Source organism: Poecilia mexicana, unplaced genomic scaffold (assembly GCF_051168715.1).
Source record: "Poecilia mexicana isolate PSO_F unplaced genomic scaffold, ASM5116871v1 scaffold_11, whole genome shotgun sequence".
Taxonomy (NCBI): Eukaryota; Metazoa; Chordata; class Actinopteri; order Cyprinodontiformes; family Poeciliidae; genus Poecilia; species Poecilia mexicana.
In genome coordinates, this window is record NW_028263380.1 from 23,342,677 (window position 1) to 23,355,678 (window position 13,002).

The 13,002-nt window shown below is 35.0% G+C and overlaps 2 protein-coding genes across 3 annotated transcripts; one reads left to right on the forward strand and one right to left on the reverse strand.

The window, feature by feature from the left end:
* Positions 1 to 312: 312 nt before the first annotated feature.
* Positions 313 to 4,186, reverse strand: tatdn1 (TatD DNase domain containing 1). 2 transcript variants are annotated; one of them, XM_014990588.2, is made up of 12 exons: positions 4,098 to 4,186; positions 3,542 to 3,607; positions 3,055 to 3,104; positions 2,865 to 2,928; positions 2,575 to 2,718; positions 2,407 to 2,449; positions 1,914 to 1,999; positions 1,777 to 1,817; positions 1,430 to 1,506; positions 1,036 to 1,106; positions 585 to 711; positions 313 to 488 (listed from the first exon to the last, which is right to left on the reverse strand). In XM_014990588.2, exons 1-12 carry the CDS (start codon positions 4,168 to 4,170, stop codon positions 386 to 388), a joined length of 945 nt encoding a protein of 314 aa, XP_014846074.2. In that variant the 5' UTR covers positions 4,171 to 4,186; the 3' UTR covers positions 313 to 385. The 2 variants fall into 2 exon arrangements, with proteins under 2 accessions (XP_014846074.2, XP_087866560.1); XM_088010434.1 differs by having other exon boundaries at positions 1,430 to 1,817.
* Positions 4,187 to 9,617: 5,431 nt separating this feature from the next.
* On the forward strand, positions 9,618 to 12,543 carry ndufb9 (NADH:ubiquinone oxidoreductase subunit B9). Its single transcript, XM_014990590.2, has 4 exons — positions 9,618 to 9,772; positions 10,562 to 10,754; positions 11,194 to 11,307; positions 12,168 to 12,543. Exons 1-4 carry the CDS (start codon positions 9,684 to 9,686, stop codon positions 12,297 to 12,299), a joined length of 528 nt encoding a protein of 175 aa, XP_014846076.1. The 5' UTR covers positions 9,618 to 9,683; the 3' UTR covers positions 12,300 to 12,543.
* Positions 12,544 to 13,002: the final 459 nt, after the last annotated feature.

The following is a 13,002-nucleotide window of genomic DNA, read 5'->3' on the forward strand; positions in this document are numbered from 1 at the left end:
AATGTTGTTTGGACTTAATTTGAACAGCAAGACACAGGCACCTATAGAAAGTTTTGTAAAAGGTCCACCAACAAACTGTATGTGGTAGACCAAAGTCAGTAGAATTTAAAGAATGCGGCTATACTAAACATGAAATTCCCCTCTGTTAAGACAAACGTTTTTGTCATTATTTGGAAATGGTATGATAAAAAATATGCACTGCTGAAAACAAAAAGAGCATAGAAATAAATAAATGTTGCCCCTATCTGCTGTAAAGCAATATGCAGACAGGAATACTAACACATAGCAAAATATTTTACTTTGGAGAATGGCAATATTTAACCCATACATTTATTCAGGCACAAACTATACATGCATTTATGCACTTCTCTATGTGTATTTATCATCAGCTAGAGCTGAAAAACACTTTGATGGTGTTGCTGTATATTGTGTTGGCTAACTCCACTGGATCCTCTTCCCTTGCAGCTGCCATCACCTCTAAAACTTGTCTGAAAAAAACATTTAAAGACTTGATAAGTATGGAGCTCATCCAATGAGTTTTACAAACAAGGTAACTTTTGTTACTCATCCATAGAGATACTCACATGATATGACAGGGCTCATTTCGGTCTTTCAGGCAGTGGCCTGCTTCCCATTTCTTCTTTGTGGGAAATGTTGTTTTAACATATTTGGAGCCAGCGTGAGTGTTCTTCACACCACACCATGGAGCATCTGAAAGGAAAACAAAGTAACAATCCAGATACAATACTAATATGCAGGTTTAATATCCTAGATTGCAGTCCTAGTGTGAATTTTCTATGTGTGAAAATATTTCACTTACCTATTTTATGAAAATTAAAAAGCAAAGTAACTTTTACTTCTGTACACAACACATCTCTCAAATTTTGGAAATTCAGCATGGTGGTAATGTTAGATATGATTGCAACATTTAAGATATCTATGATTCAGTCATCTTCTGACAAGATGAAAACAACTATATATATATATATATATATATATATATATATATATATATATATATATACTTTTACTCACCAGTTTCAATCATGAGTCGCTCAGTGGGAATAGTCTTCATGGCTTCCATATTAGCCTCTGTTTTCAAAGAGCTGAGAAAATGTAATATTGTTAAAGAACTGGATGTGATAAGCAGCAGCCTTGTTTGTACTATGCTCCTACAAGACTCAGCCAACATACCAGATTTTTTACATATATTATTTACAGAAAAACATATATTTTTAAAAATTTGGAAACTGGTTAAAATGCCCAATAATTTAAAACAACTTAATTTGCTGTCTTTACTTATATCATATATTATATTATCTGTTTAAATATAAGAATCCACCTAAATTAAATCTTAGAGTTTCATTCACAAAGTCAAGTTTTAAACTTTTGCAGCCACACCAAGCATCCTGTTAGAAAATCTCCTCACCATCCATTTATTCCAATATAAAGATCCAGGTCAATGATTGCTGCAGCATCCTCTGCTGTCCCATCAAATGAGTGGACCTGAAGGAGAACATCTGAAACATCTGATTCTACATAACTTATGTACCTGCCAGATTTTCTAGTTTTACAGAAATGTTTTAGAAAGAAACTTTCCACCAAAAATGTGCCTTTTACACATTTCTTTTGAAGGCTTTGACATAAAAGTGTGATTCCACAGCACAATAAAATTCTAAACAAAAAGTATATTAATGATGACTGCTTCCAAAAACAAAACAAAATAATTACACCGAAAAGTAGATTATATAAAACAGCAATCAAAACTTTTCTCACCACTCCTCCAACACATCTGTCTCGATTTCTCTTCATGATATCTAACAAAAAAATCAATAAATAAAAAATAGAGAGAGTTATTAACATCATTAAAATCAATACTTGGCATGAAATGCTTGACTACTCCATAAAACTACCAATGAATTCCTGATGGGAGTTTCTGCAGTGGAGGAACATGGGCAACTTGGTCTCTTCTGCCAAGTCAAACTGCTTCTCAAAGTATCTGGAAACAGAACCTTAAGTAAATGACAGTGCACAAAGAACCAGTATCATTGATTTATTTATGGAAACTGGACCAAATATTCATGTATTTAAATATCTATTTGCAACTAGCTCTGACTTGCTGGTTCTATGTTTACATCAAGCAAATGGCAAACAACCTAGATAGAATCTGAAGTTCAAAGGGTGCACACTTTTCTTTTGTAAATATTGTGCATAATATTTCTTCAGAATAAAATGCAACTAATTCTGAAAAATTTTTATATTTTTCTCAAGTTACTATGACAGACATGGCTGAATTAAGTCCCAGTTATAGACATGAAACTAGATGACAAGTGAGTGTTTTGTCCAAATGCTAAAATTGTTAAATTAATCCCAATGTATCTTGCAATAATAACATAAAAAACCTACTTAAGTTGAGTCTCTTTTGGGCAAAATTCCAATCTGTCAAAATCTGAAACAAGAAAAAGAAAAAAAATCACCATTTCCCTGGATCTGAAAGTAATAGCAAAACAATTGGAATAACAGAAAACGTCTCAGGGGAAGAAACATCTTAGATGAGTTCTCATTTAGACTCACCTAGCCCACACTCTCCAATGGCCACCACTTTTCCTCTGTGAGCTGCTGCCAGCTCCTTAAGCCCAGAGAAGTACTGTGATTCTCCATTCTGCTCAAACTCACTGCAGCGGGTGGGATGGCAACCAACTGTGCAGTAAAATTCACCTGCAATAAAAGGGGAGCTAAAATTGGTCTGGTTCTATTCTGAAGGAATGAGGGCTATGGAAAGATGTGATGGATTTGTCTGTATGTATGAACAGGGTTCTGTTTTCTAACATTATACCAAAAATGTTCTGCTCTTTTGCTGTTACCTCGGGTCTCAGCCAGTTTGACAGCTTCCTTGCTGTCTTCAAGGTTCCCCCCTGTGATCATAAACTGAAACACAGGAACAGGTTCACAAGCCCAAATGGACATAATGCATGAGACCAAATATGTCTCCTATTATGTAGCGCCAACTGCACTCATTTCCTCCTCCATGAGACTTGTCAACATGTAACATACCTTTTCAACACCAATTCCAAGAGCTCTGTCGATGATCTGATCAAAGTCATCTGTGAGAAAAATGGACAAAGTTTAAGCTGATCTTGACACCTCACATGTTAAATTAGGGCTGCACCAAACCAGGAAAACATATGACAGTGGTGGTGAATGTCATGATGTCAACATGACTTACTATAAACACACAAAAACTTCAATAAAAAGTGTTGATGTTAATAAACTTTAGGTTCCCTGTAAACATAGATGCCACATTGTAAGTAGTCTTTGCTACTGATGAAGTACACCTAAACAGAACCTGTCAAACAACATGAAATAGACTAAAGGACTTTCACAAATTAGCCAAAAACAACTTGACAGTAGAATTATAGTTTTGGAGTGACCTAGTCAAAGTCTGAGTTGAGATGCTGTGAGGTGGTCCAACTTATTTTCCTTCTCATCGATGGTCTGCATGTGTATCTGATTAGGTTCAGAGTAGTAAAGAATGGCTCACCGTCATGTTTTTGCTTCCCCCTGTAGAGTCCTCTGAACATGGGATCAGTCAGGTTCACACCAATATCTAGACATGAAAAGGGTGGGAATTAGTCATTATTTAGCATTCAACGTTGTGATACTGATTAATTCTCGTGAGATATATTCGGCTCATCAACGTGTTTACGGTGTGGTAATCTAAAAATCAAGGGAATTTTGCGTGAACTCAAAGTTGTGTGGGCACTAGAAATGCAAAAGGGCAGTACGATTTGCTCTGATGCACTGTTGTATGCAACTATTGCTTAATTTAAAGCATAATCGCTTTATCAAGAGTAAAATAAATAGTTGGTTGGATTAACTTAGTGTAGGCACTGAATATTTAAACTTTAGTGTTCGTATTCTTGAACTCAATCACAGAAGCTTCAGCCTACGTAGAGCCAAAGAGGTAAACTGCCTTAAACCAACACTAAACCTGGTTGGTTTAGTGTTGGTTTAGATCGACTCAAGGAAGCACAATGAGTCGATCGCTTTTATCTACGTTTTTTTTTTTTTTTATTATCAAAACATAAATGTCTCACCAATGAATTTACACTGTGCCATGGTTGTAATAGTTCTGCAAAAAGCTACACACGCAGCCCTCACCATTCCCATAATGTCGCTTTACCGTAATAACGAACGCAGAAATAAACTAAATTTCTGAAACACCTGGCTAGCAAGTTCTAGTATCTTATTCAAATGACACAGACTAATTTAAAGTGCACACATACGGATGCACTCTTCCAAAACCTTTAATTAAAGGATGATTACGTATATAAGACATATGTGTGCGCAATATTTTGAGATTTACGGTAATGACGTTGAAAGGCCGCAAAATCCCAGAATCCAACACGCTGGTTGGCAGAGGAACCCGGAGGGATTTTTTGGCTTCGCTTTGGGACAGGCTAACGAAGGTGGATCGCGGAGTTGACAGAGCAGAATTGATACAGAAACAGCTGATCTTGGCGGTTGGCATAAACTGGTTTGTGACTGGACTGCTATGGCGACTCAAGTTGAGGATGAGGGAGACGATGAAATGGATTTTGGTGACTGGACTCCAGTACGTGGTAGTAGAGGATCAGGAAGAGAACGAAGTAGAAAGGAAGAAAGGTTGGTGGAGACACAAAGTAGTAGCAAACGGAGTCTAGAAGAAAATAGTTCAGATGAAAATAATGCAGGTTGCAAGAGGATTGTTGGGCAGGAAACTAAGTTGATCATAAAGTTTAGGAAGGAGGATGAAGGGATACAACTTAGTCCGTTAGCTCTGTCAAGAGAATTAAAAAAGAAGTTTGGAGATCTGACACTTGCTAAGACTCTTAGAGATGGGAATCTGTTGATCACAGTGAGGAATGAAGAACAGAAAAACAAGGTGATGAACGCCCACAGTATTTGTAAAAAACTGATTACTGAGATAAAGATTTTGGGAGAGGGTAAAGTGGTAAGAGGAGTGATCACAGGTATCCCAGTTGGTGAAGATCTAGAAAAACTTAGACACAGTATTAATGGAGGTGAAGTAAGTAAAATCAAAAGATTGATGAGAACAGTGGAAGGTGAAAGGGTGGAAAGTCTCTCAGTAATGTTGGAGTTTCAAACACAAGTTCTTCCTGAAAGGGTAAGAGTCGGGTGTATGTGCTTCCCTGTAAGGCCATATATCCCTCCTCCTCTCAGGTGTTATAAATGTCAGAGATATGGACACATTGCAGCTGCATGTAGGGGAAAACAAAGATGTCCAAAGTGTGGAGGAGAGCATAATTATGATGAATGTAAAAATGGGAAGGATAAGTGTTGTAATTGTGGAGGGCAACATAGGGTGACTTATGGAGGATGTGAAGTCAGAAGGAAAGCAATGGAAATCGAACAAGTCAAAGCTACTAATAATATAAGTTATGCTGAAGCTGTTAAAAGAGTGAAACCTAAGGAAGTTATAAGGAAAGTTCAACCAAACCCAACAACAGAACAGAGACCGAGTGGAACTGAAACTGGGTTAACAGTTGAAAAAATTCTATTGTTCATTGCATATGTAATTAATTGTACAGATCAAGTTAAGCACAAAACAGAAAAAATCAAAATAATTGTGAAAGGGGCAGAGAGGTTTTTTGGTATTAAGGACATATCTTGGGAACACATAAATACGAGGTTAGGGGCAGAAGGAAAGGTCGAAGGACAGGAAGATAAAAACTGATCATCCTACAATGGAACGCTAGAAGCCTTATTGCAAATGGACAGGAATTTAAAGGATTTATTAGAGAGTATAAAGATGATTTAGATATTATATGTATTCAAGAAACATGGCTTAAACCAAATCTTGATTTTGTTATAAAAGGATATGAAAGCATTAGAAGAGACAGAGAGGGGGGATCTGGAGGAGGGTGTATTACATTTATTAAACAAGGAATTCAGTTTAGATTATTAGCTAAAGGAAGAGAGTTAGAATATATCATTACTGAAATTTGGACAGTAAATGGACGATTTAAAATAATCAACTTTTATAATCCATGTAAAAGACTATCATTAGATTTAATGGAGGAAATTGGGGTATTTCTAGAGGGTAAAGTTATTTGGTGTGGGGACTTTAATGGGCATAGCTCTTTGTGGAGTCATCATAATGATCAAAATGGGGATATAATAGAAGAAATAATGGATGTTAAAAATTTGGTCTGTTTAAATGATGGAAGGGGGACTAGAATTAATTTTAGAGATAACACAGAGTCAGCAGTTGACTTAACATTAGTTTCAAATTGTTTAGCAGGGGTTTGTTTATGGCAAGTTTTAAATAAAACAACTATAGGAAGTGACCATTATCCTATTAGGATGGAAGTAAAGCTAAATATAGAGAGGTATTGTATAAAAGGGATAAAGAAGTGGTCTTTTAGGTCTGCGGACTGGGGAAAATTTAGGAAAAGTAGTGAAATAAAAATGTTAAAAGTAGACATGAATAGTAGTATTGATGATTTAAATTCTTTTATAAGTAATGCCATACTTGAAGCAGCTGATCAGGCTATAAGGAAGGAAGGCGGGAGAAGAGACAGAAGGTTGGTGCCCTGGTGGACATCAGAATGTACTAAAGTTATAAAAAAACGAAATAAAGCATTCAAAGTATTAAAAAGAAATCATAATTTTCAGAATCTGAATGAATACAAGAAATTGCAAGCAAATGTAAGAAGGATTATTAAAAATGCAAAAAGAGATTATTGGAGGAGTTTTTGTAATTCAATAGGGAAGGAGACAGATATTTCTAAGGTCTGGGCAATAATTAAAAGGATGAATGGGATTAAGAGAATAAGTGGATATCCAATACTAAATGATGGAGAAATAACAGCAGTTACTGATATAGAAAAAGCAAAAATGTTAGTAAATACTTTTGTTAAAATCCATAGTTCTGAAAATATTAGTGAAGAGGGGAAAAAAGGAAGGCAAAAGACAATATTGGAGAACAAGAATTTATTGCAACAAATGGAAGATACAAATGATCCATTGAATATGTATTTTACAATAAATGAATTAAATATGGCACTCAAAAAATGTAAGCTATCAGCTCCAGGAAAAGATCAAATTTGTTATGTTATGGTTAGTAATTTAAGTGAGTCTTCTAAAAATATTTTATTAGAAATGTACAACAGGATATGGGAGGATGGAGAATTACCAAAAAGTTGGAAGGAAGCAGTGATTATTCCAATTCGAAAACCAGGAAAAGATGAATCCAAACCAGAAAATTATCGGCCAATAGCGTTAACATCCAACTTATGTAAGATAATGGAGAGATTGATAAATGAAAGATTAATATATTATATGGAAAAGAAGGGACTTATATCATCTTATCAGAGTGGTTTCAGAAGAGGGAGAAGTACAATGGATCCAATTTTATGTTTAGAACATGAGATTAGAAAGGCTCAAGTGAATAAAGAGAGTGTTGTGGCAATATTTTTTGATATTGAGCGAGCATATGATATGATGTGGAGGGAAGGGTTATTAATTAAAATGAGAAGAATGGGTATAAATGGTCATATGTTTAGATGGATCAAAAATTTTCTAGAAGGAAGACAAATACAAGTGAGGATAGGGAAGGACTATTCTGAGAGTATGAATATAGAAAATGGGACACCACAGGGTAGTATAGTAAGTCCGTTATTGTTTTCAGTGGTAGTTAATGATATGTTTAAAGAAGTAGAGGGTGGAATGGGATTTTCACTTTTTGCTGATGATGGAGCAATGTGGAAAAGAGGAAGAAATTTAGAATTTATTGTTAAAAAACTTCAGGGAGCAATTTTAGCTGTAGAAAAATGGTCGTATAAATGGGGTTTTAAACTTTCTGTAGAGAAAACTAAAATTATGTTTTTTACAAGGAAAAGAGTTGATGGAAAAATTAAATTAAAATTATATGGACAGGATTTAGAAAGGGTTAAACAATTTAAATTTCTTGGAATGTGGTTTGATGAAAGAATGACATGGGGAGTGCATATTAAGAAAATAGTAGATAAGTGTAGGAAAGTATTAAATATAATGAGATGTTTAGTTGGAACTGAGTGGGGAGCTGATAGAAAATCATTAAAAGCAATTTATACTGGGTTAATTAGGTCAGTCTTGGATTATGGATGTATAAGTTATAATTCAGCAGCAGATTCAAACCTCCATAAGTTAAATATTATTCAACATCAGGCATTAAGATTATGTACCGGTGCTTTTAAAACATCTTCAACAGCAGCATTACAGGTTGAAATGGGAGAAATGCCTCTTAAACTTAGAAGGGATCAATTATCCTTAAATTATTGGTCAAACTTACAGGGACAAAGTCAGGATCATCCAACATTAGAGGTACTTAAACATGGCTGGGAAAATTCAAAGAAACAATTAAAGAGCTTTGGATGGATAATAAACTCTAAAGTTAATGAAATTAATTTAAATCAGTTAGATATATGTCAGGCAGTTCCATTATCTGCAGTTCCACCTTGGTTAATTCATGATACTGAGGTTGATTTTTCCGTCTTAGAAAAGAGCAATAAAGATAAATTTAGCAATATGAATAGTAATATAATACAAGAATACTTAAATGAATATTGTAACTATGTACAAATCTACACAGATGCATCAAAAAATACAGCTAATAAGGTAGGGATAGCATTTATTGTACCACAGTTTCAGATTAAAGTAGGAAAAAGGATCAGTGATGGAGTCTCAGTGTATACAGGAGAAATGCTTGCTTTACTTTTAGCAGTTCAGTGGGTGGAAGAGGTAAGACCATTAAAATCAATTATTTGTTCAGATTCTAGTTCTTCATTATTTAGTTTGCAAAATAATAAATCAGATAGTAGACCAGATATATTAATTGAAATACAACAAACACTTTACAGAATCAATATGATGGGGCTAACAGTAAATTTTGTTTGGGTTCCAGCACATCACGGGATTAAGGGTAATGAAATGGCAGACAGAATGGCCAAAGAGAGTACTAACCGGGTGAAGATAGATATTAATGTTAGTTTTAGTATAACAGAAATAAAGGGTACAATTAAAAAAAAAACAAGAGAGAGGTGGCAAAAGTTATGGGATGAAGAAAAGAAAGGAAGGTGGTTATATAAAATTCAAAAGAATATTGGTCAAATGAGAAGAACAGAAAGAATAAGAAGAGAAGAGATAATTATTTCACGGTTTAGAATCGGACATACTGGACTAAATAGATCATTATTTCTAATAGGGAAACATCAGACAGGGAAATGTGACTGTGGGGAAGATGAGACATTGGAACATGTTATTTTCAGTTGTAGGAATTATTTGATGCAAAGAAATAACTTAATTAGAAACCTTAGTAGCATGAAAATGAAATTTGATATTGTTGATTTATTACAGAAAGATTCAGGAAGTAGAGGATATGAGGCCTTATTTTATTTCTTAAAACAGTGTAAGTTGTTTAATAGGATATAGTAATATTTATTTATTTTTTTTTTTTTTTTTTTTTTTTTTTTTTTTTTTTTTTTTTTTTTTTTTTTTTTTTTGTCATGTGGTCCACACTCCTTACCAGTTGGTGGCGGTAATGCATACCTAAAGTTTCTTGCCAACCGCCATTAAAATTCAAATAGAAGAAGAAGAATCCAACACGCTGCTCTGTGGGAAGGTGACAGCGGACGGCGAAAATGGCGTCTGCTTATCTTACTCACCAGCAGAAAGTGATGAGACTTTACAAGAAGTCTTTAAGGCACCTCGAATCATGGTGTGTATTTAGGTAAGAGCAGCGTTTTTTTATTTATCTTGTTAACAAAATAATGTGGTTCAAGTGTTTTGGTGAGGGAAGTTGTTCTTGCTTCTTGCTAAGCTAACAGTGAAGCTAGATTAGCTATTACTGTTAGCGCCCCAGGTCATTCATTGACATGTCATCCAAGACATTGTGTTGTTTTCATTGCTGTCACATATACAGGAATATCACCCAGTATTTGCAGCTTCATCACTGGGTTGTTTTAAGCTCTATTTTAAAGGACTTTTAAGGAACTCACTTGGTGTTCGCTAGCATCCATTAGCTTCTACTGTTATTATTTATGCAGAAACGGGATCTCAAGCTCCGAATGATTAAACGTTGCTCTAACCCCGCCGTAGGTTTATGTAGGTTTCCAGAGGAAATGATCATTTTCAACTTTGCATCTATTTTCAATAATTTTCAACTTTGCATTTTTTTTTCTGTAAAACTTCTTTATTTTCAGGTACATGGAGAAATGACTAGATGCATGTTTTTTTATTATTATTATTATTTGGTTGGTCCTTGGCAAATCAATGTTATAATTTCATTTAAAAAGCATAAACGCTGTAGTTGATTATCACAAGACATATCAGATTTGTTTTATATTTGTACTAAGTCATGATATTATAGTTTTACTTTGAAGTTTTTATAGGCCACCCAAACTATCTTTACTTTCTTGTTGTAACTGTCATCCAGGTCCTTTATGTTTGCAAGTTATACTCGATATTATTTGTGTAAAATGTAAACATTTAAGCTTTGCATGGTGTTTTTCTATCGCAGAGACAAATACCGTTTCTATGCCTGCATTCTCCGGGCTCGATTTGATGAGAACAAGAATGAGAAAGACATGGTGAAGGCCACTATGATGCTAAAGGCAGGCGAAGAGGAGTTCTGGACCAACCAGCATCCCCAGCCTTACATCTTCCCTGACTCTCCTGGAGGAACATCTTATGAAAGATATGAGTGCTACAAGGTCAGATGGGACCAAACCAGGAGTGGTGTGAATGATGCTGTTTCGTTGTTGCTTGAGTTTTCTTTTTTGTCTCTCTCTTTTTTTCTTTTCTTTTTTTTTTTACACGGTAGAAATCTGGCTAAAGATCACTCTTTAGCCAGACTATTTGTTTAGAACGTTTTTCTATTTACCTGACTCTTCAGTATGATACTGATTCCTTGTAACAAGTCCATAGAACCCTGCTTCCAACTAATGGAGAGAGACCATCCTTTTTCAGGTTTACCCTGTGTTTCTTTAGCTAACTATTGACATGCCGTGATTATGCAGCTGAACTGTAGTTTGTAGAAGTGTCTTGGTTTATTTTAAATACTATTATTGCAGGTAAAATATACCTTTACAAGGTAGGCAGTTCAAATTTGATGTATTAGTGAATGATTTAAGATGTAGTTTGTGTTTGTAGGTCCCAGAATGGGTGCTGGACCACTGGCACCCCTCAGAGAAGGCCATGTACCCTGACTACTTCTCCAAGAGGGAGCAGTGGAAGAAGCTCAGAATGCAGAGCTGGGATAGAGAGGTAAGCAGGGCTTACATTCCTTTTACACTTATCTTGGTCATTTTTAGGAAGTGCATCTTGACATAAAAAGTTTGTAAAGAAAAACCAGTGCAGTCCTAATTTATTTATGATGTGTATTTGAGTCTGAAAATTGTGTGTTTTCCCTTAAAATGGGACTCTTTTAATGTTCCTTTCATGGGTGTCTTTTATTTTGATGTATAGTGTTTTTTCAAATACATTTTTTTCTTCCTGTCTACATGATTTTGGCACATTAAACTAATTAGGCATTAATCCATCCATAACATGACAGCAAAGTTTAATGCTAAAAATGAAGTAACAAAACCCTCGACTTTCGTAAAAAGTAGACATGCATTTCATTTATAAGGTTGATGTAAAAATGCAACTTTTTTTACATTGCTATATCACTTTACACACATTATGCTTGTGCATCAATTAATTTAATAGAATGAGTACATAGGTTAGGTTTCAGGTAAGCAGCTGTACTGTATTAAGAGACCTTTACTGTTTTATGTAGAAATTATGGAAACTCTTATCAATTATATTAAGGACTGTTTCTTTTAAATATTTCAACAGCTAGCAAATGACTTCTATTTAAAATTGAATAAATGCCTCAGGAGCATGCTTATTTTATTTGTAGGATACATTTGTTTTGAGAAAATATTCTGCTTTAATCTAGTTTACCTACCAGATTAAACATTAAAACTAGATTAAATATTATTTTTAGAATATTTTTTAGAAACATTCTAAAAATAAAGGTAGACATATTTAATTGTCTCACATGACATGAAAAATAACATGCGAGAAACAAAACCGATGCCCGATAAAAGTATGAGTCAGCTTTTGCCTTTGTCTGCCTCCAGGTTGCTCAGCTGGAAGCCGAAACTCCAACTGGTGGCCCCAAGACCGAGGCTCTGCCTCCTGCCCGCAAAGAGGGTGACCTCCCCCCTCTGTGGTGGCAGTTCGTCACCCGCCCACGGGAGCGTCCCACATAAGCACCTCACCTCTCCTGAGATTAGTCAGTCTGGCTATCTGAGGGAAAAACTGCCCAAACACACAGTGACAACACCAAGACTGACTGACCTCCTGGTACAATCTGTCTGAAGAGTCATGCCTGAAGGAGTTCACCTTTACAGGCTGCCCCACTAAGTTAGCAACCTGTCTGAATTCACAGTTGATGACTCTGAAAAGTTCTGTAGATGTTCCAATACCTGTAATTAATAAAGAAATGTATGATCAGTTTTATGTATTTGTCTGATTATACAACTAAAGGCATGCCGTCGAGTTGGCTACAGTAAGTTCATTGTTGGTGCTTAAGGAAAATGAGACAAGTTGATAAATTGGAAAAAAAAAAAACTTAAATATTTTAATTGAACTGTTTAAACTTCAGTTATTCAGTATGTTCAGGCTGGTGTATGGCAGTGGTGTATTTCAAGCATCATGCACAGAAATTCTTGAATTTATTCAACAGAAGCCAAAATGTATCTGCTAAGCTTAAACTTAAACACCCTACCTCAATAATAAAAAAAACTTAACGTACATTACAAATACATAACTGTTATGTGTCTGATCTGTTCATTAAGCTGCAGCCAGAAGTTAGGTAACAAAACGTATAAATTCATAATCTAAATCTTGGCAGTTATTGTTTAAGCACTGAAAGCCACTAATTAAATAACTCTGGTTATTGGCATGAAAATT

Bases quoted from the DNA above. Each gene is read 5' to 3' on its own strand.
- tatdn1 (XM_088010434.1), bottom strand. From the start codon at position 4,170: ATGGGAATGGTGAGGGCTGCGTGTGTAGCTTTTTGCAGAACTATTACA. The intron at 3,105-3,541 runs GTGAGCCATTCT...TTTTTCTCACAG, and splicing joins GGGGAAGCAAAAACATGACG to ATGACTTTGATCAGATCATC. The intron at 1,818-1,913 runs GTAGTTTTATGG...TTTTTTTGTTAG, and splicing joins CTCCCATCAGGAATTCATTG to ATATCATGAAGAGAAATCGA.
- ndufb9 (XM_014990590.2), top strand. From the start codon at position 9,684: ATGGCGTCTGCTTATCTTACTCACCAGCAGAAAGTGATGAGACTTTAC. The intron at 9,773-10,561 runs GTAAGAGCAGCG...TTTCTATCGCAG, and splicing joins GAATCATGGTGTGTATTTAG to AGACAAATACCGTTTCTATG. The intron at 10,755-11,193 runs GTCAGATGGGAC...TTGTGTTTGTAG, and splicing joins AAAGATATGAGTGCTACAAG to GTCCCAGAATGGGTGCTGGA.